The 26,347-nt window shown below is 39.5% G+C and overlaps 1 protein-coding gene across 5 annotated transcripts in view; it reads left to right on the top strand.

The window, feature by feature from the left end:
* The window catches only part of LOC131692995 (potassium voltage-gated channel protein Shaker), a 234,920-nt gene that overhangs the window by 46,210 nt on the left and 162,363 nt on the right, over window positions 1-26,347 (top strand). For all 5 annotated transcript variants that reach the window (XM_058980448.1, XM_058980457.1, XM_058980486.1 and 2 more), the window contains exon 2: window positions 12,087-13,717. In XM_058980448.1, coding sequence (XP_058836431.1) covers window positions 13,578-13,717 — 140 coding nt within the window. In that variant the 5' untranslated portion in view covers window positions 12,087-13,577. The remainder of the gene's footprint in view (window positions 1-12,086; window positions 13,718-26,347) is intronic.

The following is a 26,347-nucleotide window of genomic DNA, read 5'->3' as shown; positions in this document are numbered from 1 at the left end:
AGTGATCTGTAGTTGTGTTAAATTAGGTATTTTCCTATTATATTTGGAACCGTCTACCGACAAATCTACATTTACGAATACCTCCAAAAGTGACTTCTTGAGGTCTCATGAAGGCCTGACACTAGCTTTATGATACTTTTGCTTTTCTAAACAGTAATAAAAATCTCAACATTCAAGAACTTCATTTTGTCAGAAAATGTAGGGCCATCGGAAGCTAAAACTTCGTAAAATCGCACTCCTGGTCCTTTTTTCAGTGCAGTACTCTACGTCACTCGTTCAAATTTGCACCGCTCTTATGGTAGTCGGTATTTGCTAGTATTACTGTTCTCCCATCCATTCTGGTAGTCAAACGGTGGGATAGCCAATTTCTTACAAGTTTCCTATCTCATGCCTCCACGCGATTCTAAGTCTATTGATGACATTTGGTCCTTAGACCGCAGAATGAGAGGGTGCGAACAGAATGAGAGGGTGCGAACAGATCTAGTCGAGAAAACATTGCCGTAAAAATGAATCGGAAATTAGCCCCAATACGACTAATCTGACTAGTATCTATGAACACGGCTCAATACGTATTGAAAATTCGCCGCGTCTGTTTTTATGAACCTAATTTAAAGCTCCGTTATTGCTAACAAGCCCGTGCATCAGATTAACAATCCTTTATATTTCCCTTCAGTGTTCGGTATTATCGCTCGTATACTTGTATTCCACAAACAATCCGATATGGAAAATAAGAAATACTTTCCTTGATTTATAACATCTCGCGCTATTTTTGCCAGTATATTATGCTGTCACTTGGTAGTTTTCAAGCCAATAAATATATCGTAGAGAAGAAGTAGCGAGTTCTGTCCAAATACTGTTGCAATAAATAGTGATCCGGCCCATTACGCAGATAAGATTAGCTTTTCCAGGCAATACTCCCACGATCGGCTGTGTGGAGTTCAAATTGTTTTTGTTTAGGGAACATAGTATACTCTCGGTAGCCGGCTGCCCAGAGTTTAAAAATAACCAAAAACTAAACAAGATCATCTCTTTTTCGAGTGATCGTGCACTCGAAGACTAACTAAACAACTACCTAATAAAATATGCTTTACAGGTCGCATCGTTTGCTTGGAGCGAATCCTAGACCTGATACCCTTCCAAACCACCAACTCCGCGACACCTATGGAAGAGTCTGATGAATCGTCGTCCTTCCGTTAAGTAGGTGGAGCATCAACACTTCCTGTCTACCTTATCCTTTATCCTTCCCCGTGAACGATGGAGATGGGGGCGGCCGGCAATGATGGCTATCATGCTGTTGAGGTTTTAATATGGGTCGGATTGGTATGAATTCCTACTTACCACTTCCTAAGCAACTCTTATTAGATAATCAGCAGTCAAACATGATGAAGTCAGTGTGCAATCCGCCAAAATCATCGTCACAACGCAACGCAGAATTAAGGGTTCTGCACTATGGACATTAGAATTTGAATTCGGAACTTCGGTCTCTTATTTTAAATCTTATAATACTGACCTCTGCACCACACTTCAGACGTGCGTCTCTGACCTTTGGACGCGCGCCACTAGACTATCGACTTCGGTCTACCAACTTACGAGCGTGAGTTCGGGAATCTAAGCTCTTATTTCTAGACTCGGGATTCGGAACTTAAATTTTCTATGCTATGGATTCTGCACTCCAAACTTTGGATTGTGGACTCCAAGCTTTCATTTCAAACTCGACAGTGCGATTTGGACAGTGACTTCGGTTTTTGGAGTCTAGATTCTGGACCAAGAGACTAAGCTGTAGACTCGACACTCTTACATCTTCGGTTGGACTCCGAATATTCTGGAATCCTGAACTATGGATTGTTAACTCTGAACACTGGACTCTACACTCTAGACCCTGCACTTCGAATTCCGGACTCTGGGTTCCGGGCTTTGATTTCTAAACTCTTGACGTTGGATACGGGACAGTGACTGCGATCTCTAAACATTGGACTAATCGCTCCAAAATTTGGACTCCGATCTTTGAAATTCAGACTCCATGCTTGTATTTATATTCCGTGGATTCTGGACTGCTCTAGATTTTGGATGCCAAGTTTTACTCTCTGAACTTGTCACTCCGGAAACTTATTCCTTATCTTTGAACTGTGGAGTATGGGCTCTGAAATGTGGACACTATAATCGGGGCCCCAGAATCTCAAATCGAAACTCGATGTTGACATCTGTGGACTCTGGTTTCTACACTTCAGAAACTGAATTTTAGACTACGTAGTTCAAGTTTTTATTTCGAAACTGGACTCATACCATGTTGTCCAGGCTCTGATTTTGCACTCTGGTTTTCATAGCCTACACTTTGGACTCCGAGCTTCGGTCCCTAGGTTCTGGACATCGGAATCTTCTTTCCAATCTACAAACTTTGGAATCTACGATCTGAACTGTGGACATCATACTTTGAACTTTAAACTAAACGGAAGACTCTGGATTCGACACTCTTTCATCATCGGTTGGACTCCGAATTGTTAACTAAGAACTCCAGGCTATTATTTCTAAACCCTGAACTTTGGTACGGGACAGTGAACTCTGGGCCGTGGACGCTGAACTGTAAACCATATACTCTGAAGTTCCAATTTTGTACGCGGGACTTCACACTCTTATTTCGAAACTTTTGTCTCTAGATTCTGTGTTGTACAGTGGAGACTCTTATTTCAAAGTCTATAATTCTGGTCTTTTATACCCCGAGAAGTGCTTTGATGTAGATACGTGCTCAGAGTTGAAATGGCTGTTTGTGCTGCCCATAACCGGGTACAAAATATGGCTCTCAACCGGGGATTGTGACACTTTGCCAATGACATTACACTATTTTTTGTAATATACCTTTAGCACTTGGTGTATGCATTTTGAATGACAAGCCGAAATATGATTTAAATGGAAAAAAAGAAATGTGATTGCAACCGCTCTAATAAATCGGGCATAACATTGCTCAAACACTAACGGAAGGGGTCAACGTAAATGTACGAGTGTTTGAGTTGAGAGGGAAAGCTCAATAATGCAACGGTTTCAAAGCATAACCCTACACGGTATTGATTCGTTTTTGGCATGGCCCATTGCACGCGCGGTTCGATCCCACCGGGAATGACAGGTAAATCATCAACGCCAAAGATTATGCAGACATAAATGAATATGACATCATGATCGTAGTGCGCCAATCAAGAAAACCATATGAAAACAATCATCCAAGATCCTTTTGATACTCTTTCTAACATCGATTTGAAAGCAAAACTTGTTTTGATTCATGGTAAGAAATGTAGACAGTCTACCCTCTCATTTCACACTAAGAAGAAGTAGAAAATCGGTCCACTAAAGCGATCAATATAGCACATCACGCAATCAATTGCCACTACCAACAATGAAGTAACAGCAATTGCACCTAGTATCTCCAAACCAACAACTAGCACCGTGAAGCTCGGAGTACCAGATTCAGCCGGCTGTGTTTCACATTTCCGTCTTTCTGCGGACCAAATTAGCCTAGAAGCTATGTGGCATCTAGTAGGTTGAACTATCATAGCCGAAAATTGAGCCTCTGATTTCCCACATCCGACATTACGACATGTAAGAGGCGTTAGAAAACAGGAGTCCCTAAGTCAATAATGGGTCCAGCGAATCTGTTCTAGCAGCGAATATTAATTCTTATCTCTTAAAATTGTTTAATATCATTTTTTCTGAGTCTAAGAGGTAATGCTCTCAGAAAAAATGATTTTCAAATGGAGAAAATCATATTTTTCCAATTAGAAATCTGTTCCTGAGCACTCTCAGCAAGCATCTCAATTCTTGACACACTGAATCAATATTTAAAGACAAAATTCACTCCCTACAATAGTCTAATTTACCCCTGGAGGTGAACTCGCCTCCGGTTGAAATCCTCTGTGCTAGATTCTACACAATCAATGCTGGATATGAAACGCGCAGTGCACTAATCGACAATGGTGAGAGTAGCACAAATTTAATTCCACTATTATAAATTTATTTCACCTTCTGCAGCAAAGAAAAGCTTCCCTGGCTTTTGAGTTGTGACGCCGTTATTACCTGATTAGAAAATTCTAAATCCCTTCTTCCTTGCTTTCAACAAAAACGGTATGCAATATCCACGTACACGAACTCATACATATGAAAAATCTTACATCTGAGTAACATCTCGACAGAAATTTTGCTGCCACGGTTAATCTGAAGATTGATTGCGTAGACAGGAAATACTCCGTATAATACATCATTAGGTTTTAATGATTTTAAAAGTAATCCATCATATCACTAGGGATAGTTCAGCTATCAATACACGAGACTGAATTGTTGGAATGCCTTTATATCACGAATCTGCATATACTCAATGCAGAGTATCGCATTTCATCGATGTAGGAGATGAGACGTGTTAGTTCCAACTTTTTGCTCCGACAGTATTACGAAGCAATTGACTAATTAGCTCACGTCTAACGAGCTGTAGTATTCGTCAGCTGGTACATCGTATTTGATCATTAAAACTTTACATTCAGATATTGTAACATCCATTAGCAGACGTCTGCGAAGAAAATTTGGCGATTGGATTAGATGGGTGATTCTTCAAATGACTTGGATATGAGGCTTATCTAGCAACACCAGAAATGTATCATTCTAACAATTATTTTTTGATTTCTGATTCTTGATTAACCCATCCAAACAACAACAAAAAAAAAAGAAAAAACTTGTCGTTCGTTTTTGTTGTTTGCAGAGTTCACTTTTTTGCGTCATTTTCTCGCCACCAGGTCAACACTAGTTCCCAGTAATACTGTCGCGCTAGAAGCAACTGAAAATCAGTGCCGCTATACATAAATATCACAAGGAAAGGTGTGACAATTCACTGACCTTTCACCAACCCAGCATAATAACAACCAGCGTGGACGGAAGGACTCGGTGAGAGGCAGCGAAAGATGCTGCCGAGAGCTTTTCCTCGCGATAGAATTTAATGTCCCATGTGGGTGAATTCGTAAATGTATGCAACAAACACATGCACACACTGACTGCTTTATGACTTCGCAGTGCAGCAGCTGCTTGGGCGAGATAAATGTCCTAGATCTCTGGTTGGGTCCTGGTTTATGAGTCTAAATTAGCACCCACAGCGGCATACAGATGTTGCAAATGGTGGTTAGTGTTATTATTTACGAGTCGTTTCGTGGTTCCGCAAGTACATTTTGGTTGAACATAGTAGAAGATTTAAATTGCAAAAACAAAAAAGCTCATGTGCAATGAGTTCAGAAGTTTCAATAACGAGCAGGAACGGATATTTGACAAATTTGGGTGTCGGTGCGATACAATCGAAAACGGTGTCTAACGTAATGTTCTATAGCTCGAGCATCCCGAACGGTACTCGACTTTGGAGAGTGAAACAAGTTAAAAAGCGCACGGTTGTCGATGGCACAAACATCGGGATACGGTTGCACAATCCAATCGTGACTAAGAAAACCATGACAGTCGAAACAAACGTTCCGCTCAACTCTGCTAAAAACACATTCTGAATTAAATCGTTCACTGAGAGGGTAGAATGCAAACATCGTTATTCGAAAACAGCTAAAAAATGCCGATGTCTATAAAAATTCGGAACCCGCAAATAAATATGCAAAAAAGAGTAAACAAGAAAAGGTCATCCGGCAAACATGAAAAACCGAAAGGATAAAAAATATTGATACTCATTCCAATGTACGTTTGTAACGTCCGCAAGCAAACAACGAGCGTGCATGGAAGTAAAGAAGAAAAAACAAAAAAACTTCTACGCAACCGAAATATTGATAGCATCGCAGTAGCCATGCAATCAATAATTTTCCGTATCCACTCAACTACGTGGATCACTGGGTCACCTCCCTAGCTATCCAGCTAACTATTCTTGACATTCAGTGAAGTTTGTTTCTTTACTGGAAACAACCGACAACAAGCCGCATTCCACCCATCCCCACCCTCCCACCTAGGGGTGTTTATCTATGTTCTTTCTTTGATTAGTTTCCGAATCTTGCCCCAGCGCCTGCTTTGTAACAGTATCACGTGGGCAATTTGTATTGCCCCTTTCTATACCCATCCGAAAGCCGGGGTAGAAAGTGAATTACATACTCGCGTGACTCGTCCGCAAAACATAGCCTGCCTGCCCGTTGTAAGCCGGCTAAAATCGACAATATACGCAAAACGGCTGTCTTCCTGTCTATCTGTCTGCCAATGAGCTGACTTTCGACAGCCCCCTAATCCAATTGATTCAGGGCTTCCCGAATGCGTGCCGCTCAACCTACCTCACTGTTTCCTGTAGTGTGCAGCTTTTTTTCGCTCTATCCTACCGAAGCCTCCAATGCGATTTGACACCACCCACACCCAACCCGTTGCAAAAATCGACTCACGAGTTGCCGTGTTCGGTTGCCATTTAACAGCGCCTATTGAAAGTTCGAAAGTGTGCCTGACTGTCCTTCGAATAATTTCTTGCCGACTCGCAGCACAGGATCTATCTCCGGAGTTCAAGATGCTATAACGAGTCAGGGGGCCAAATGGAAACGACAAATTGATTTACATTTGCATAAATTTTCATTCCTCCTTCTGCTAGTTTTGCGAACATCAAACGCTAAGTTTTTACGGTTCATTGGTTGATTGGCGGGCGGCACGAAGGGTCTCCAATTTTATATGGAAAGAAGCAAACGTATAGCTACATAGTTGGTAAGCAGGTTTGGAATTGAAAAGTTTTTGCCGTGTTAGCTAATAGTTGTGATGTAATGATTGCCCTTCGACAGGGGAAATTTATTTTTTTGGCAAGTATTTTGCTCTTGTTTACCTATTGCTAAAGGATGACTGAGCATCTCCATTAAAGTTGAAAGGCTGAAATTGCTTGCTACTGCGGCGGGAAGGAACATAAAAACACGGATTGTATGTTGATATATGAGTTTAAATTATTGAATTTGCGGAACATGAGTTCGTACCATACATCATGAAGCTTTCTTTTTACTTTTTCATATTTTTCATGCTATCGATAGCCAAAAACAAATGCTTAATCTCAGTAAGCTGACATCATACTGCTTTGACAGTTCGCATACGAACCTGCGATTAGAAAACATCAAGAAACATCAGATGTTAAAAAACGGTTGAGCATAGCAAATCCAGTCTCATCTGAAAATCCCCTTTGTTAGAAGCCGTTGTCGAGTTCCAGGTGCTCAATTTTCGATGCAAGGAGGACTCACGCCGCCAATTGGACTGACTTGGATAAATATGGGCTGTTGCAAGCATTTAAAAGCTACACAGGTAAAACAAAATTAATATTTGGACATTCATTTCGACTTCTTTTATTTCTAGGGGCGCCTTTTGGACATATGATGACAATTTTTCGAGAATCTTCTAATCGATTTGATGAAAATAATATTCCGTAGTGATAATATCACGGTTCTGAAAAGGCAAATGAACAAATGAGGATACACTAAAATTTCTTCGAAACTACAGTGTAATACGAAGACTTCTTGTAAGCAAGGTGGTGAAATATAAAACAATTGTAACTGAATTATCTTGGCTTCGCTGTAATCACCTCGAACCATCTTTTCATGGAAATCAAATATGAATTCCGGCGGTGGCGATGTATTGGGATTTATCCCAAATTATTGTGTCTTTAGGAGTTCGAGTCAACGTCTACCATCGATTCATGCGAACTGTTAAAAAAATCCTGTTTTGTAGAGAATAATACATCTGACGTGGAAGCTAAGGTTCCGGACGATGGATGTTCCTAAAAATTGTGATCGTCTAAATGCAAGAAACTACCGTGGTCAAATTCGTTTATTCGTCGCATCGAAGTTATTCGAAATAGTTGTGAACGCTCGCGCTTTCTCGCACAAGAAGCTATATTTCCACCGATGAACCTGGATTTATACTCAGACGATCTGTAAACAAAAATCTCGATTTTATATCTACCAGTGCAGTTGATGAAAGAAGAAATACAAATGGCTGCAGTGTAAACCGATTTGCATTTGATAGTATAGATTACCGAATACTCTTATTAAATGTCACGGCTTGGTGCAATACTGTTCTGCGCAGCTAGGCTCTTGCGTTACCTCTCAGTTTATGAACAAATCTGGAGTCCCACAAGGCAACAACAGGAGACCATTACTGTTTGTGCTGTTCTTTACTGCTAGGTGTTGGATGAAATGGCACTACTTTGTTGCTAGGTGTTGGATGCAAAATGGTTTACGCAGCTGATTTGAAACTGTACCTTGTAGTGCGCTCTATCGTTGGTTGTACCCGTTTTGAAGAGTTTTTGTATTTATTCGGTCGGGATCTGAAGCATCCACATTGTTTTTGTTCATTACTCGGAAATGCATGCCTGATTTGGATTTGAATTTGAATCTTCGTATTAAACACGTGCAGAAAAGATTTGTTGGACTCGTGAGAGACCTTCCCTGGGAGAATCTCTTGGAGCTACCACCGCCCCTAGTCGACATCCGATCGCTCTCGAATCACTGAAACGACGCAGAAAAACTCATCAAGTAGTGCTTGTGGCAATATTATTGAACAACGGAATCGACTCCCTAATGAGTCTTGACGTTGGCGCCTCGCAACGATCCCTTCGCTCTACTGGTCTTCTCTAGCCAAGATTTCATCAAACGACGTTTAGTTTCAACAAACCAATAACAGCTAGTTCACCATTGTCAAAAATCCTAGACGGAAGATCAGTTTCATTTCTCTTCATATTAATGAAACACCGGAAGCCTTTCGCATTTCGATACGGATTCACATATTCTTTGTATAGCAGTTTATTGTAACTGAGGTACTCATTGGTTTCTGCGAAGAAGTGCTTGAGAAATGGATATAATCTATTTGTACACGTACGTAGAGGTTTGACACGACTACATTTTATATTCCGAAGTATGATGTTAGACCAGGAAGGTTTCCTAGGAGGCTGACATTTTGGCGCGTTTGCTTCAACACAGTGAAGCATGGAAGCACCTATATCCAGTTAATCATGTACACTCCATCATCAGCAATAGGGAACGGTGCAGTATAAATGAATCAGTTTTGCGAAAATTGCGACTCCCATTCAGGAAGTTGTCGAGGATAACTCGTTAGGATAACCGTATCCATGCAAAGAAGCGAAGCCATTCACGTTCTGGTTGGTTGAAATCACCAAGGATTATCATTACATCATTTGGATCAGCCTGAGAAGAAGTGCGTTCTATAGAATCCAGTTCTATAGAATCTAGCTTTTCTAGCAGAATGTAGACACTATCGGCGTAATAATTTTTGCTCAAAACCGCCTCAATGCTGGAGTATCTACACCAATCTCACAGCAAGCAAGTGCAGAAGAAATATCATTAAAACTCTTGTAATGGAAGAGCAAGGAGTTTAAGAAAGAAAGTTTAGAAAAAGGTGGAATAGAGTCGCATGAGCAAGCTTAGAGTTTCCCGGTGACTTTAACCTGTTTGTGTTCTGTCGCAGGAGGCAGTATATTTTGGCATTTGAAATGCGATTCACTTGAGTCTGCGGCATATCCGAATGAGCGTAAAGTAACTTTGTACTGCATGCTGTCGGAATCAACTTTCTGAACTAGATCAGGTAAATTTTGAACGACATGAAGGATAAATTTGTCGTGTGCTTATCATTTGGTACCAAACGCACGATATTTGCGATTACTTCCACGTATAAAACTCCTCCACTGGGATCGTGTACGCTGTTGTTATCGCTTCGATCCACACGGTAAACGTAACCATCCCCGAAGAGTTATATCGATATAATACGATCATCAAAGCAAGTTTTTGCCAAAACGTAAATATCGTAGTCGCCGTCAGCAGCAGCCACGCCACGATTTACGTCCTTAGCCCTCGGACGTTTTGGTAGTATATCCACGTGCAAGCCGTCCCAGCATTTTAAACCAACGTGATTTGTTCCGTGGCATGCTAAAACCCAATAGGTTTTCAGCGAGCGAGTTGTCAAGACCCCACGATCTCCGGAAACAGGGCCGGAACGGCTAAGCCAGGCGCTGGATGATAGCCTGCGCAGAGTGCTCAGGAGTCTTCGTAGTACTTTATAACAGCATCATGTTGTGTTAACATGTCAAGATCCATTTTGAAGGACATGAAGGATAAACTGGTTGTGTGCTTACCATTTGGCACTAAACGCACGATATCTGCGATGACTTCAACATCCAAGCAACGTAAAAGTATACTCTGGGCGTCACTGTCGGTGATCAGGACTAATAGAATTAACGGAAAGGCCGCAGAAATCATTTGTTCCATTATCAACCGTATCACGTACAGGCTGGCTTTAATTTCCGATGCGACGCTGCACTCCTAATCTAGACTAAGCTGTGTATTTAATCAGGGCCAAAATTGGACACAGCCGTTACAAATTTTGAGAGTAAATGAAATATAGATTGGTAGATAATGTCTGTGATATAACCGGTGCATCGTGACTGCACTCAGGACTGGAGAATAGAAATCTAATGATTGCTCGTACAGGATCAATACTATTGTCAATGTTGTTTAATTATGAACAGCAGGTAATCCGCCCAGTAAAACAATTTTGTTACCGTGCTCCTCCCGAAAGATCAAATATTGGGATTTGATCACCATGACATAGTCGATCCCAGAAATAGATCAGTCATAATGCAGAATAAGGCTGATCAACAAAAATAGCATTCGTAACAATATATGGGCGACAAAACTCTGCTTTCATTTTACCGCGTCGTCTGGCCGCGCCTCGACATGCTTCTCGTTCGACTAGCGAACGATGAATAAATATTTCCATAAGTACAATGACAGTTACTGACATTAAAAAATTCTCGCTCCTGTTTCTTCCGAGATTGCGAAAAGGAAATATTGAAAAGAAAAAGCTTTGCTCACGAAAAAAAATTGCATAGTTGACAACACTGTCAGTCAAAATTTGTATTTTTTTAGATTCCTTAGACAATTTCTCTCAAAATGCTTCTTGTGCTTTTATCGAAACTATTTCAATTTACAATTTTTTCGTCAGTCAATCGTAGCCTACAAATAACCATTACCAGCATTAGGATAAGAAAAAATCTACCCCGCCTGCACCGAATTTCAATTGAGCCATGCCATTCCATTGTTTTAGTAATACAAAAACACAATCCGATTCGTTTCGATTTAATCCCCAATTGCAGAGCTTCTGGAGTACCAGCTCAGCGCCACCCAGGAAACGAGCGCATGAAAGTTCAATTAATTAGACGAGAATCACCCTATTTGGCAAAGTTCCCGAACCGCGTACTTTCCTCTATCGAAACCCCCCCCCCCCACCTCACGCTCCCCGAACGCTTCGAATAGCTCTCGGTTGAGGTGGCGCTCGAATTGAGGCGATTAAAATCTCTCAAACTGAGGATGACGACGGCGGCGGTGCACATGGGATCTAACAACCAGCAATAAACGGTCAAAAGTATTTTCGAGCTTTTGATGGTGATTTCGTGTTTAGATATATTCAGAAAAAATTTCATCAAATTTAATTTGCATCTAATTTTGTTCGCGTCTTATTTTTTCTTAAGAGTTTTTTTTATTGTATTTCATAGTAAATATTTCATTATATGTACTCTTACATAACAAGTGATCTTTTAGCAAAGCACTTAAGATTTATAAAACTGCTAAAGACACCTTAAAAACCAGGATATTTCTTGACCGTTTTTAGAGCTCTCATGACCACGGTGTGGGGTTGGGTGGTACCGCTGTTGCAGCGATGATAAGCACATCCTACCACCCGTCCTAGTAGTATATCTACTACACGAACGCTATTAAGAACCGGGTGCCGACTTTAGTCAAGTAGTTTAGCACAGTTCGTTTCACCACCGGCCGGCTGCGCGGTGGTACTGACGGGTGCAGGAAATCCGTTCCGAAGAGGTTTACCATACAGTCAGAAAAGGGGATTTGAACCCGATGAACATGGGAAAAGGGAATTTACAGACGCCGTTTGAAATATATATAGAGCTTCATTAATTAACGTGCGTTTAAAGCTGCGCTGATCGGGGTTTTTTATTTCTCTATTGATTTTGTTGTTTCGCACCCGCTGAATTCTGCCAATAAACGATTTCAACACGGTGATTCTAATGTCGGTTTATATTACAGGTTTTCGCATCGGAGGAGGAGGAGGACGAGCGCTGGAGGATTTACGAGCACTGAGATGTCGAGCTCGAGGGGAATGACGACCGCTGCTCAGCAGTGTCGAATCTGGGTACGATGGGATCGCCACGATGCAAAGAAGCTGCCGGGGAGAAGCTGAGTGCGCGCCAATCGACCGGTTTGTGTTGCGTGGAAAAGTGTGTTAATCTAGTAGCCTGGATATTTTATTGTGGTTGAAACGAGCGAGTCAAAGTATCAAACAGCCGACACAAAAATAAACAAACACTTGAGGTGCGCGCGCGAGTCAGCGTGAAAGAGAAGCTAATTAGCGCCCGAGAAGTGAAGTGAGTTAGGTGCGGAAAAATAATCAATACAGTCGTGAGCTTTTACAAAAATACCAAATAGCGGATAAGTTAGGTTAAATGTGCAGTAATACTTCGCATATCAGTTACAAAACAGAAAAGAAACAAACAGTTCCAAATTGGTACTGAAGCGAGAGAAAAAAAAAATGGATGAAGAAACATCAAACACATATGTAAGACAGCTGTTCACTTTTCCAACGCTTGCTGCTATGTGTCACGAACCGATGCAGCAACGCGTCTAAATCGTAGAAAGGTGCGAACCGTGTGAAGGGGAAAACTCAGAACCAATCATAAAGTCTGATTTGATTGATTGAACGAACGAACTGCAAAGCGGTAGCCTGCTGCGGTTGGGCTGCTACAAAAGCGAAGCCAGCGTGCGCGATTGGATGTGAATAGCTACGAGCAGTACGAATATGGGATGTTACAACACAGTGTTTACCAATTGAAAAGTGCCAACAAGCGGAAGAAAGTGATTGGAGCGGAGGGAACGGTTAGAAACGGAAGCAAAGCGAAATTGCAGCGCGCGAACGAAAGTCGTTTTTAGATTTTCACCCACCCCCTCCCACTTTAGCGTCACTGCCGGTGACGTAGCTAACAGCTTACACTTTCGAATGAAGCAACAGAAAATTCGTGTACTGCAGCGGCAACCGTCCGGGATCCGAAACTAATGCAAACAAGCTATAGTGAGTGTCACAAATCAGCCTGTCGGAGAAAATGGTGATTCGATTTGGCGAATTATCTCCAACAACAAGCAAAAGCCGATGCTCTTCCAGTGTATGTCCGGTGCATCAGGACCGTGAATTCTGCACAGATTTAACTTTTGCCATTGCTTCCGTAACTCCGTCTAGCCAACCGTCGTCAGTAGATTGTAGTTAACCGAAATCAATTTCTAGATAGTGATTATTACAAATGGCTTCAACGGTTCCGTAGGAGCCACCAACAACAACCAATCGAAGAGAAGGCGGAAAATCAACCGGATATAATCACCCCACAGTAAAGCGAAGCCGAATAAGAGAAAAAAGTGAAATAATAGTTTTACACACCAATCAGAATCAGTTTTTATCATCATCATTTATAAGAAAATTATCCATCTATCTTGTGAGCCGGTGAAGTGAGTTAAGTCGGGCGAGCCAAGATGACGATGTGGCAGAGTGGCGGGATGGGTCACAGTACCCAGAACAACCCGTGGATGAAGCTGATGGGTATCGTGGCCAAGGAGAGGCGCCACGACAATACCCAAAGCCAGAGCGGATCCAACGAACGTGCCCTGAACATGTAAGTCTACCACCCTTCTAACTAGTAGTATTTTACCTAGCCTAGCAGAGGCTGGTTTATGTTCGATTCCCCGCCGAAGAGATGGATGAAGGCGGAAAATTCCTTTCTGCCGTTGCTACTGCTGGTTGCTTGTTCACACATCGCTTACCCGCGGTCTGTGAACGGCTATGCACACTAAAGAAGCATCCACTAGAGTAGCCCCCGGAGGCTATTTGTGAAAACTATTTTTCCCCAACTGCGGTTTTTCTTGCCATCATCCATCCCCGAGTACCTGAGCGTTTGTATGCAAGCGCTAACCTATTGCCGCCACGGTTTGTGTCCCTTGAGCTCAGCGCCATTGGGACGGACAGATGAAAATATGGCGAATGGGTTCAAGCGGAGATGTTCGTTTCAGATGTTGTAAATTGGAATCATTTATTATTATCGCTGCCGTCTACTGCATTCTTCAAGCGTAGTACGGACGCGGTGTGGTCGGGAGGTTTTCTATGTGAACTGTTTTAAAGTGCGTCACTATAATTTCGAGCATGTGTTTGCAACTTTCTTTTGGCCGACCATGCGTCTCCATGGAGTATTTCTGATGAAGGCGCGTGGTTGTTTTCAAAATTGTCAACCTACGGAACATCTCTCCTCCTAGGATATTTTGTTAAATTTTAGGTGAAGTCGATTGAGTCTAGCTATCGAATTAACGCCGTTGAAATTTAAAATTTGAATGTATCCTTTAACGATCTTTATCGAGGAAACCCACACATTTTCTCAACTAGCATTAAAACAACTATTGAATTTAGATTCTAAAAGACAAACTTATTGCCAACTTTCACTAATTAGTATGTCCTGAAAAAGGCGAATGCCCTATGAGGTTAAAGCCTTCAATTAAATAAACAAACAAACAATATGGCCTGAAAATTTTCAAGGCATAAAATGCATCAGCTTTGGGAGAGAAAATTGTTCTAAATTTCGCCACTAGGGCCGCCAAATCTAACTTTTGAACTAAGTGAAATAGAAAGTTGATGTCTTCTACAAATTTGTTTAATAGGCTTTTTACAGTAATTACTCTGAATAAGTTAACATTTATATCTCTCCATTAAAAAGTTAGTGCTGGCGTCCTCTTCGGTGAAATGTGGAACTAAAAGTTAGCAACCAAAATATTGCGCAACTTACTGAAATTTTCTCCAACTTACCATTCAGCTAAAATCAACCATTTTTTCTCAGAACAAATAAGTGGCCAAAGTCGTGAAATTATCTTTCAGAATCTCAATTCTACTGCTGTTTTGATGCATAGAGTGCCATCTAGTAGCCGAAATATGAACAACAGGCTTTCTCCATATAAATTGTCAAAAATAACATACAGACTTTAAGAACTTTGATTTGGTAGCTGGATTTGATCTATTCGACTCAAAATTAGACAAACTCCTATCAGGACTGGAAATGAACTCAGGTTTGAGCTAATTTGGATTTTTAAAAGTATTTTTTTCTGGGCTGTTCAGTGCGCAATTGGGACAATTGGTAAAGAGAAAGACTTTTCCTATATTTTCAATTTCAAAAAGGTGTGATAATAATTGAGGTGTTAAAAAACGCCGCTTGGTGGACCGCTAAAATTGAAACTAATTTTTGTCCCTTTTATCGGTGGCAGTATCGTATTAGATTACGTTTACTGAAGGTAAAATGAAGCTCACGCTTGCGGAAGTCGTTTTTATCCAGTTCCATCATATCAGGCATTCGGTCTGGTAACATTCAACAAATTGTTTAAAATGCAAACAAATATTTTGCATAACAGCCCAGAACACGCGATGAAAATCAAAATCTCTTTGTATATAAACAATGGGAAAATCAAGCTACCGGCATGGATCATAACCCGTTATACGTCCGACAGCGTACTCGGGTACGTTTTCAAGTTTCAATCTATGAAATTCTAGTGTTCTTTCTCTGAATTTTGATGAGACAAAGCAAAACGAACTACAAAACAATGGGCATTGTTTGAAGAACAAAGGAACCCGTTCGATCTACTTTTTACTTATGCCAGGTTAGACCAACAACCGGGCAATGTGAACGACAGCTGGTTTACCGTGTATCTAAAACAAAAGAAATATTCTATTACTATTGCCATTATGAGCAAATTTGATGAAAACGCGCTGCTTGGACTGAACCCCGCGGTTGATGACTTAAAATTTTTTTCTGCACGATCGAGTCTTCGTGAGATGGAACATTTTCTGAAGGTGAAAATGATGCTTAGGTTTACTGATGTCGCCTATCTTCAGTATCACCACCTGCGCGCTGCTGTATTGATATCATTCAACGCGTTAGACCAAGATTCGGCTTGCAAAATACTCTAGATCAAAGTATTGAAAGTATAGTACAGTTGTAAGGATCTCCATGTATATAGAAAATAGACTATATGGGGGTAAGGCTACATGATTTGTCACCGCGTATTTCCTGTGAACCAATTACAAAATGCATGTCGCAATACGGAGAGGGGGAATCCGTTACACTTGGAGAAATTGCTTGCCGGGTATTCCTAATGGTGTTCTTGTGATGAGGATGCGGATCAAAACACCTATTCCCTCCCATTTGATTATACAATTCAAATATAACGAAATTAACATTAAACAAATCGTGCTATGCACCTACGAAAGGCAACCTCCTACGTGTAAGTACTGCAAGCAGGTGGCCCACTATGGAGAATGTATGTATGTTTAGAAGATGCTTAGGAGAATGCATCACAACCAATTGTTTTTGAGAATCTGCAATGTTGAATCTGGAAGTTCTTATCCGTTTCGGCCACTTTTGGATATTTTGGTTTCAGCAATTCATTCACTTTTAAACTCTGTGGAAATGAGATGATTTCATCTGGTTCCCGGGAATGCGGAGCTCCAGAGGTATGTTTCTGCACTGGGATATTGTTTGTGAGTTTCAATGGATTATTGGAAATATTGGATCATTTGATGATTACGGAGCGAGTTCCCAATTCAAACTGAAATCGTCATATGGTTCCATATTGATAAAAAAAATTAATTTTTGTTTTGTTTTGTGTTTCAAATTCATCTCGTCAGTAACTAGCACCATCTGGGTGTCTAGTTAGACGATGTATCTAAACTAGTACCCAAATTAGCACTAGTTAGACACAAAAAATTCCAAACAGTTCACACGACATATGTGAACGCCTAAAGCCACATGTTTGCTGACGAGAAAGCGAAGACGAACTCTTGTCTTTTGGTTCAAGAAACCAAACGCCTGGTATTATGCAATAACATTGGACTAAACCGTTTTGCGCGTTAAGGGCACAAGACCTAATATAAATTAAGTTTTGTTGCCCTTAACCAGAGCTATATTTGCTTCCCGAGACATCACTCGGGACATGTGGCTTTAGGCGTTCACATATGTCGTGTGAACTGTTTGGAATTTTTTGTGCCTAACTAGTGCTAATTTGGGTACTAGTTTAGATACATCGTCTAACTAGACACCCAGATGGTGCTAGTTACTGACGAGATGAATTCGAAACACAAAAAAAAACAAAACTTAATTTATATTAGGTCTTGTGCCCTTAACGCGCAAAACGGTTTATCCCAATTTTATTGCACGATAAAAAAAAGATTTCTGAGAAAATCACAAGAATTTTGAAACGCATGTTGCCATATTGCATACTTGCATTGAAATTCACAAATATTATTTCAATACAGGATGATGTCTCTCGAAATCGGAATTCTTCCTTCCTGTTTGAAGCGTCTAAAAGTAGATAAGTTCCTGAATCCAAAACATCCAAAAAGCGTCCAAATCAAATAAAATTACCATATCTATGAGCTTTTCAATTTGTGTGTACCCGGTCAGCCTGTTAAAGTTTTTTTTTGTTAAATACACATCTGTTTTGTAGTTAAAACTACCTTTTAAATATACTCAACAGCGTTTTAGTGGCGAGAATTCAGTTGCACCAACCCATTTTTTTCCAACTTCACTCTAGAATACAAAACACAATGTGGTACCTTTACTCAATACACTCATTGCACATATAATTGACAGAAAACCATACTCGAAAACTACTAATCAAAACTCATCTAAGGAAATTAATTCCACATCTCCAATACCGTACTTCAAATGGTAGCCAAATTTGCGTCCATAATGACAACTGCCAAAGTTGTAACCAGTATCTCCAAATCAACAGCCAGCACCATAAGCTAAGTAGCTAATAGCTACAACGTAGAATTCACTCTCGTTACACTGATAGCGAGCATTAAGGCGGCTGCAGATCTAAGAAATGGACAGTAACGTGCCAATGAAAATGATTATCCTGAATTTGCAAAGCAAACACGCTGCAAAAGCTTCAGTAACTAGAAAAATGTCCCTGTGTCGTCTCAAAAAAAAAATGTTTTTAACAATGCCGTCGGAACTTAAACAATTTTTAAATTGCGATTCTCCAATAATTTTTTTCTTCAAATTCATCAGACGTTGCATGCATTTTTAAGACATTTGGAATGAAAAATACGAACAGGATTTCTAAAAATTCAAAGAGTTTTACAGGCCCGAAAACATGCTTTTTTCGTGAGTACCTTAAAATTGAATGCAAAAATTAATTCTCTTGACTTGAACCAGTCACTGAAAACTGAATAAAGCTTTCAAAAATGTTTCTAGTGAAAACAATTTCAAGAAATTCTAAAAATTCTAAAAAAATATATTCCTAGATATAGGAAAGTCTGTAGTATAGCGTAGGAATATTCAGTTTAAATGTGATTTATTTTTGCTTTAAAGAATTCAAAGGAATGTTGAAAATTTAACTCAAAGGAATGTCCAAAATTTTCTGATCTGGTACGCGAATTGTAGATGTAGTAAAACAGCTTAACTCTATTTTGGCTTTTGTCGTCCTGCCGCTATTAACAATTCTGTCGCAATTCCAAAACTGGGGCAAGAATAATATTATTGCCACTATGCTTTGCTCTGAGTAAAAATTATTCGTTTTTGATTTTCTTTTCACACTCAGCATCATAAATGGTATATTGTTGGGTTTAATTTTATTTCATTATGACAATAAATAATCTTTTTGTTAATTTTTATTTGTTGCTTTTGGGTTAACTTTGATCAACAATCATTGTATTGAAAAGAGAAACGCTCGAAAACTTACAGTAATCGCATACTTTCAGGCAATTCTGAAGCCCAACATTGTAACGTCCCGGAAGAAATGAAAATTGTCTGAAGAGATACAGATGATTTTTTTTCTAAAAAATGCAGGGAAGTTACATCATTTTCAATTCAAATTGTTGTTCAAAAAAGGACGTTAAATGACAAAATAATTGCTGCCGATAGATGCAGAAAATTTATACAAGAGATTTGGTGTTTTATTTCGATGATTTTGGTAGAGCGAATCACATCTCATCGTACTTCACTGAAAAAAGTCCAAGCTGATCAAAGACACTGCGTTTTACAATATGGAAAAAATGAAAGATCGTCGTTCTCTGAGGCAACGATCTCACGAGTAATTTAAAGGTGTGGGCTACCACATACTAAAATCATAAAATTAAAACGACAATTCCAACTTACTAACTTTAAGATACATCCAGTCGCCACATTTTAGTCGCTTTCCGTAAATGCCTATTGATGTCTCGCTGCAGTTTCGTCACGTCCTTTACAACGTTATACTACGTTCACACTACAGAGTTAAAACACGTTTTAATAATTAGCAACAAGAAAAATGTCATCAAGATAGCGTTAAAACACGTTTTAACTCGTAGTGTGAACGTAGCATTAAGTTCTTCATGTGGACATTAGAGTGATAAGAAAAAAATGACTCCCACCGGGCCTCCCCTGAGTAGATTCCTAGTCCCGCCTGCATAAATAAAAAGCCTCATCAGGTAGCAAAATCAAAATCTTTTTTATTGTTGGACCGTTTTGGATTTAGCGTCTACTTGACGCTAAATCAGTGACAGGTACTGTCGAGACATAAAACCCAACTGTACTGCAGTCTTCACACACACTAAATGATTTTTGCCCAATGTAGCATATTGAATTTTAATTAAATTATGTTTTTTATGAACATGCAGTTAACCTGTAAAAGACGACTTTTGCTAAGATGGTGAGTTTCATCAACGGATTTAGGCTTTCTAATGATCTTTTCGGACAACAGAACGCTGAAATTCAGGTAGAAATATTCGTTTTCTTTTATCGCTTCATAAGGGACTTGAAAACGACTTTTGTTTGATTCATGGCGGGATAAGCACAAGTACTACAGTGAAGACCCGGTTTTATCAGCCCCAGATTTTTTATTCCTAGTCTGAGAAGTATGAATACATGTTTTAGCAAACTTTCTCGCACAATAAATTCTTTTATTTTGGTGCTAAGATAGTACTAGATACGAATGAGACAAAGTCTTACCGAAAATTCCTGGACTAACTAAATATTTCATGTCATCCTTTTTTTTATTATTTGCTAATATTTGTTTAATTTTGCGATCTTAAAACGAATTGAAACTTCTAATATTATTTTATGAATAAATAAAGAAATTTATCAATCATCCTTTAACTTTGTGCCCTAACAAATTCCAATTTTAACTAGTCATTAATTCGATGCTGAAGCCCTAAATGACAACATACAGCGCAATATATCAAACCATCATCAAGTACTACCCCTTCCATATCACATTGCACATTGCACTTTTCGGCACGAACTGCATCCTTGCCAGCGAACCGGAAAGCGCATTCGCCGGTTCGAAAATCCTAGCAGAGTGCTACTGCTTCCGCTACTCGCCAGTAGATGTCCGACCAAGTACGATAAGTCGATATCAGCCCTAGCCGGTCGTCATCATGTCGGCCGGAGAGTTTTCCCCTCATGTGCAACCACATTCGCCGAAAATTCCACCTACTTCCCTTTCCGCCATCACTCCGCTTCAAACCAATCAAATCGGTTTCTTTGTGCTCTTCGTGAAAAGTAGCGCTCTTGTGTTGAGTTTGCAAAAAAAGAGATTAAAGAGCATTTACTTATTTCCCACGCCGCCGCATCCTTTGATGTTTATTTCTACGGTCGTCGTCATCGTTGGCAGCCAGCCGTGTTCGGAGAGGAAAATTGTCTATTCCGATTTCTCCCTGCTTGTTGTTGTTATTGCTGGTGGTGGTGGTGGTACTTTTGCAGATTTTCACCTGCTGCTGCGGCTGATGCTATTCAACTCCGACACCGAACCGGTGACGTCATTGCGCAATGCGACACACAGCATGCGTTTTCTGTTCCTGCCCTTCGCCGTCGGTGTCGTAGTAGTCGCTGCCACTCGTCATCACCCCGAAAGCGATGTCAGACATCTTTTGTGAAAAAAATTGGATGAGTTTTTTTCACCGCCTACTGTTGCTGACGGGTGTGTGTGTGTGTGTGTGTGGCGAATTGACATGGGTATTATTTATCTCGTTTGCTTGTTCACCTGTCGATGGTCGGACTATGGGAGATGTTTTCCTCCAGTGTGGGGCTCGGCGGGTGGTCTTATGGGCAGTGCGATCAGTGCAAGGCGTCGCAAGGAGGAGGTGGGAAGAGGACAATAATTATAATTATAGTCGTGCCTGGTGAGAAGAAATTGCTCGCAGGGGCGTTAAGAAGATTAAAGAATACATGGGAGGGGAGGGTTAATCTGAAATTACAATCGTTCGTTCCGGAGAAAGAGTAATGCGAGAAACGTTGGAACATGGTGCAGTGTATCTTAGTTTTCTATTTACTTTCTGATACATGTTAACGTTTCTTTGTGTTGTACTATTTTCAATGGACTCACTGATTCCCTTCCGTTATTCCATGCTGTTTCAAGTTCTGTAAAAAGCTGGAATAATCTGAAATTGAACAGTGATTCAGTTTTCGTACATTCACGCAGTCAAGCTGTTTCCGATTCAATCATTCTCGTTCGTTTTTATGCAAATGAAATGTTCTGCTCCGCAGAGTCGCTTCTTTTCAACGCAGTGAAGAAAACATCAAAGCAAGGCTGCGATCTTGATTGTATCGTCTTCTTTTTTCGGTTCCAATTATTCTGCTGTTTTGTTGCTGCTGCTTCTGCAGACCTTTTTCATCGAAATTGAATCGCGATTGTGAGCAAAGCATCCGCACTTTACGCCTTTGCAGTTTGAAATTGCGTTTTTTGTTACTCTCCTCTTTAAGAATTGAATTTTCCCACTATGTGTCTCTGTATCGATTCTTCAACTCTTAGGCTCATTCTCACCTCTCGTATCTGAAAGCTGTGCGAAGCAAAATGACACCACTCGTACATTTGCCCGCACGCGTAGGCCATGACCTTGACAGTGACACTGAACTAAACTCTAACAAAGTTTCACCCCGCCCATCGCCTCTCGAATTGAATTACTAACCCTACAAAGCACGATTTTATGCACAGCATTTAGGGTTGTATTCACACTGTCACATTACCATGTGACGTTCACTAAATTCACATCAAGTCACTAGGTTATGTGACTAAGAATGGAGTTCGTGCGTTATCTGATTTAACCTCTACTTCCTAGTTACTTTTGACTAATTTCAATTACGAGCATTTTATAAATGTCAACAAATTTTATCCACTAATGACAAAAAAATCGTTAAGCGAATCGAAAAAAAATATTTCTCATAATCACTGGTCGACGGATGGGTTTTTTTGTTTAAAAAAATGGGGATATAAAATAACTGCACTGCTCGATTAATAGCAACCAGTGCCCTGTGACCTCTCCGTTTATCTGACACAGTATGATAATAATGTTATTTTTTATCTACCTGTCACTTTTAATTAAGTTACACCCGCCTGCTCCGATCGGTTTTAACTTTGCCCCCGGTTGGGATGCTGATGCCGGTGCTAGCCGACACATGTCTGATTTATTATGCGGTGCCATGTGGCGCGTTCAGATTTTCCGGCTGCTGAATCCACGAACCGAGTCCTAGCCACCCCTGTCAGCTGCTGCGATTGCGACGGAATATCGGGTTTTATACGTGGAAAATATAACTTTGTTTTCGATAATCGTTTGGCTTATGTGTCCCAACGCTGACGAACAGGTTGAAGCGGGTTTCAACAAATTGGAGCTGTCAGTCTAATCTCATTTTGTGAGTGATCCTCAGTTGGGTATGGTTTTGGTTGGGGTATTATAACCTGCTATTCAAGTCGTAAAAAGTGCTATTCATAGCTATTTGGCGTCATAGTTTATTATGATACCAAAATCATTGTTATTTATTCTGTCAAGGTAATTGTTCGACCACACGAGTCCCTGCGGTAGCCAAATTGTGTGCCAAAAAGCGAACCATTTTGATTTACCCACATCAATCAAATTTTCAAATAATTCTAAAAAAATTGACACTAGGAAAACGTTCCTATCGACCGATACGAATTGTGATCGCGGACTGATTTTTCCCTAGATTTCACGCCATATTAGTGAGAGTAATATGATTATTGAATTGTTCAATGTTTTTTTTCCGAGAACGTACGGATAAGTTTTGATTGCTTTTATATCTTCTAAAAGTTTATGAAAGTCTCAAATCTTTTCTTATGGCATGTATTGTTCAATGGTTGTTGAGTGGTTTCCACAAGAAACGACGATGCAAGTAATGCTGAAAAGTCTTTTTGCGACATAGCTGACGACGATAAATGTCTACGTTCATCACTCTCGAATCTATAGCTATTCAATCCTATGAGTTTAGGATCTTCTTTAGAGCTGTTAAAAATCGCATATTTTTAGAAACTAGTGTTTGTTAGAAATCCAATCACGAAACCATTTAATTCGTCTCCTGTTATCTTCGGTATAGTTCTTAAAGGTTTTAAATATTCTAATGTATTAAAACTATTGCAGCACTCTAATCTATTAGGAAAACAATCACGTATAGTGAACTATACTAATAGAATAATTGAAGAAAGATACACGGGGTCTTCACCAAATTTGTTTGCTTAAGGAATCAGTACGCTCTTATTTCTGGTCGTAAGTGATGACAACAGTCGGACGAAAATGAGCTTGAAACTATCATAAACTGGCCCGAAAACATCATTGGAACATGAATTATTAATCGCTGCAAAAAAAAAATCCAAAAACGATTTCATTACGATAAATTTGCGGTTCGATTTCGTGTCATCAGTCATGGCCGAACGTAGCATAGTGATACTCATTGGCTTGCTAGCCGATACTCGGTTTCGATTTTGTGATGTTACTCATCAACAATCAGTATTTCTGTGCTTGCAGGACATCACTCGCGACCAGTCGGTTTGCTTGAGAACACAAGTAATATTTTTTTTATTTTTGGATTTAACGTCTAAAAATAACAAATTTATTGAAAATTTATTCGGTTTGGCTAATCGAATACTGAAAGTTAAGATTTGTGAGTTTTCTCTGACATTGCAATATAAATTTTTGAAATTAGGGACAACTTTTTTTGTCAAGCATAAGCGTTTTTCTGAGAACCTCGAATTTCAGAGTAGCCCTGTGAACTCCAGAGCGAAATCGGCACCTGTTAATCCGCAGTTAAAAATTGCTTGCCAAATAAGGATTTTTTTTTATCGATTCCTCGATCTGTTTTTTATGACTGGTTGTATCCAACGGGAAAAAAACGATCGGAAATGGTGAGTGAAGCTAAGCAATCATGTGAAAAAAATTCCCCCCAGAGGCGAGACTCGAACTCGCAACCTTTGAGACTCCGGCCCAATGCACCAACCCTGATGCTATCCCTGGGGGGAATTTTTTTCACATGATTGCTTAGCTTCACTCAACATTTCCGATCGTTTTTCCCCGTTGGATACCACCAGTCCTAAATAAGGTATTGGCACTTAAGTCAAAAGACAAAAAAAAAATTGAATTATTAGACTTTTTATTTTGTTATATTTCGGGGCGTTCTAGACAGTTCTTGTCCAGATATACTAAAGCTTTGTCAAGAACTCATCCGAGAACGACCTTGCAGTGAGTTTCATCGGTGTAATTTTCTCGTGGAACTCTCTTGATCTTTTCTATGTTTCAATTCAGCACTTTTGGCTATAGGATTACCAAACTCCTACCATTTTCTCCTAACGTTTGAAAAGAACCATACATTTCAAATGAGTTTTGAGATGAGCGGTCTTTGTTTTACAGCCACTTCCGGGTCACCTTTGTATAGTGAGACGTTCTCTAAAATATTTCAGAGCATTTCACACCGTGCATTAGCTCACACGATTATGTAAACAAATATACTTATACTGACAACAAACGCCTACTGTGATTCTGTACACTCTACGCGTAATTCAGTGATATATTGAATATTTTTAATCAGAAAACTAAATTATTGGTAGCAATTCTAGTGTGTTCGAATGTTTCGTTTTCAAACTGTACCCTGTATTGCACGATAGTCAAAGGTTTAATTGAACCGATGTACAAGAAACACCTAGTTAGAGCCGGTGCACAGTGGGGCTAAAATAAAAAAAGACAGTCAAAAGTCTCCCGAGTTTCACGTCCTACATATTTAAGATTAAGCACCTTAATTTTTTTTAAGGTGCAACTGTCATTCAAAAATAATTTTTTTGCTCAGCCTCAAGAACTTTTTTGGCACCGAATCTTGTAGAGCAATTTATTTTGAACAACTTTGATGAACATATCCGCCATCTATATATTTATCCTTAAAAGATATGTACGTTGCCCCCTTAAAATAAGTTTTTAAATTTTCTCTTCTACAACTTAATTTTTTCTACATTCGTATGTTCTAGAAAGTTTTAGATATAAAGCAAATAAAGTCCAAATTAGTCCAATATAAAGCAAAACTTAATTTATATTAGGTCTTGTGCCCTTAACGCGTAAAACGGTTTAGTCCAATTTTATTGCATAATACCAGGCGTTTGGTTTCTTGAACCAAAAGCTAGCTATATTTGCTTCCCGGGACATGACTCGGGACATGTGGCTTTAGGCGTTCACATGTCGGGTGAACTGTTTGAAATTTTTTGTGTCTAACTAGTGCTAATTTGGGTACTAATTTAGATACATCGTCTAACTAGACATCCAGATGGTGCTAGTTACTGATGAGATTCGAAACACAAAAAAGCAAAACTTGATTTTAGATACCGTCAAAACACATAACTTTTCTGAAGACTCCAATGATGTACGACATGTGCATCGGGATATGAATCGATTTTTCTTTAAAAATGTTCTTTTTCATTTATTATTTTTTCATGAGAAGTATAACAATTCGGACTTTTCGGGTTTTGTAATTTTCATGTATTTTTATACTGTATAATGTATGGATATTTCGCAGTGTAAAATCAACACGTCATATTACAGAATATCAAACTTAATGCAAAATATATCTTCTGTTATCAACAATCAACATGTAAAAACAATGAAAGTGTATGAAGATGTAGAATGTAGTCCTAGGAAACTTTTCTGAATACATCAAAGCATGAAAACATCTGTCAGGAAAGACTTTTGACTGTCTTTTTTTCAGTTTCGCCCCACTGTGCGTTGGTGTATTCCAAAAATCCCAAATATTGAATGAAATTGTTCTGAATTACTTTAACTATAAATTGCCGGATTGCATAAATATTATTTCAATGGTAATATAATTTGAATATCACGACAATGATTACTTCGATAGAATTTTTCTTTCTTTTGAGCATGAGTAGCTTGTTAAAGATACCACTCCATCGCTTTCAAATAATTTATTTCTCATTTTTTTCCAAAAGTTGTAGATATACATTTC

Source organism: Topomyia yanbarensis, chromosome 1 (assembly GCF_030247195.1).
Source record: "Topomyia yanbarensis strain Yona2022 chromosome 1, ASM3024719v1, whole genome shotgun sequence".
NCBI lineage: Eukaryota > Metazoa > Arthropoda > Insecta > Diptera > Culicidae > Topomyia > Topomyia yanbarensis.
This window is presented reverse-complemented; position numbering and strand designations above follow the sequence as displayed.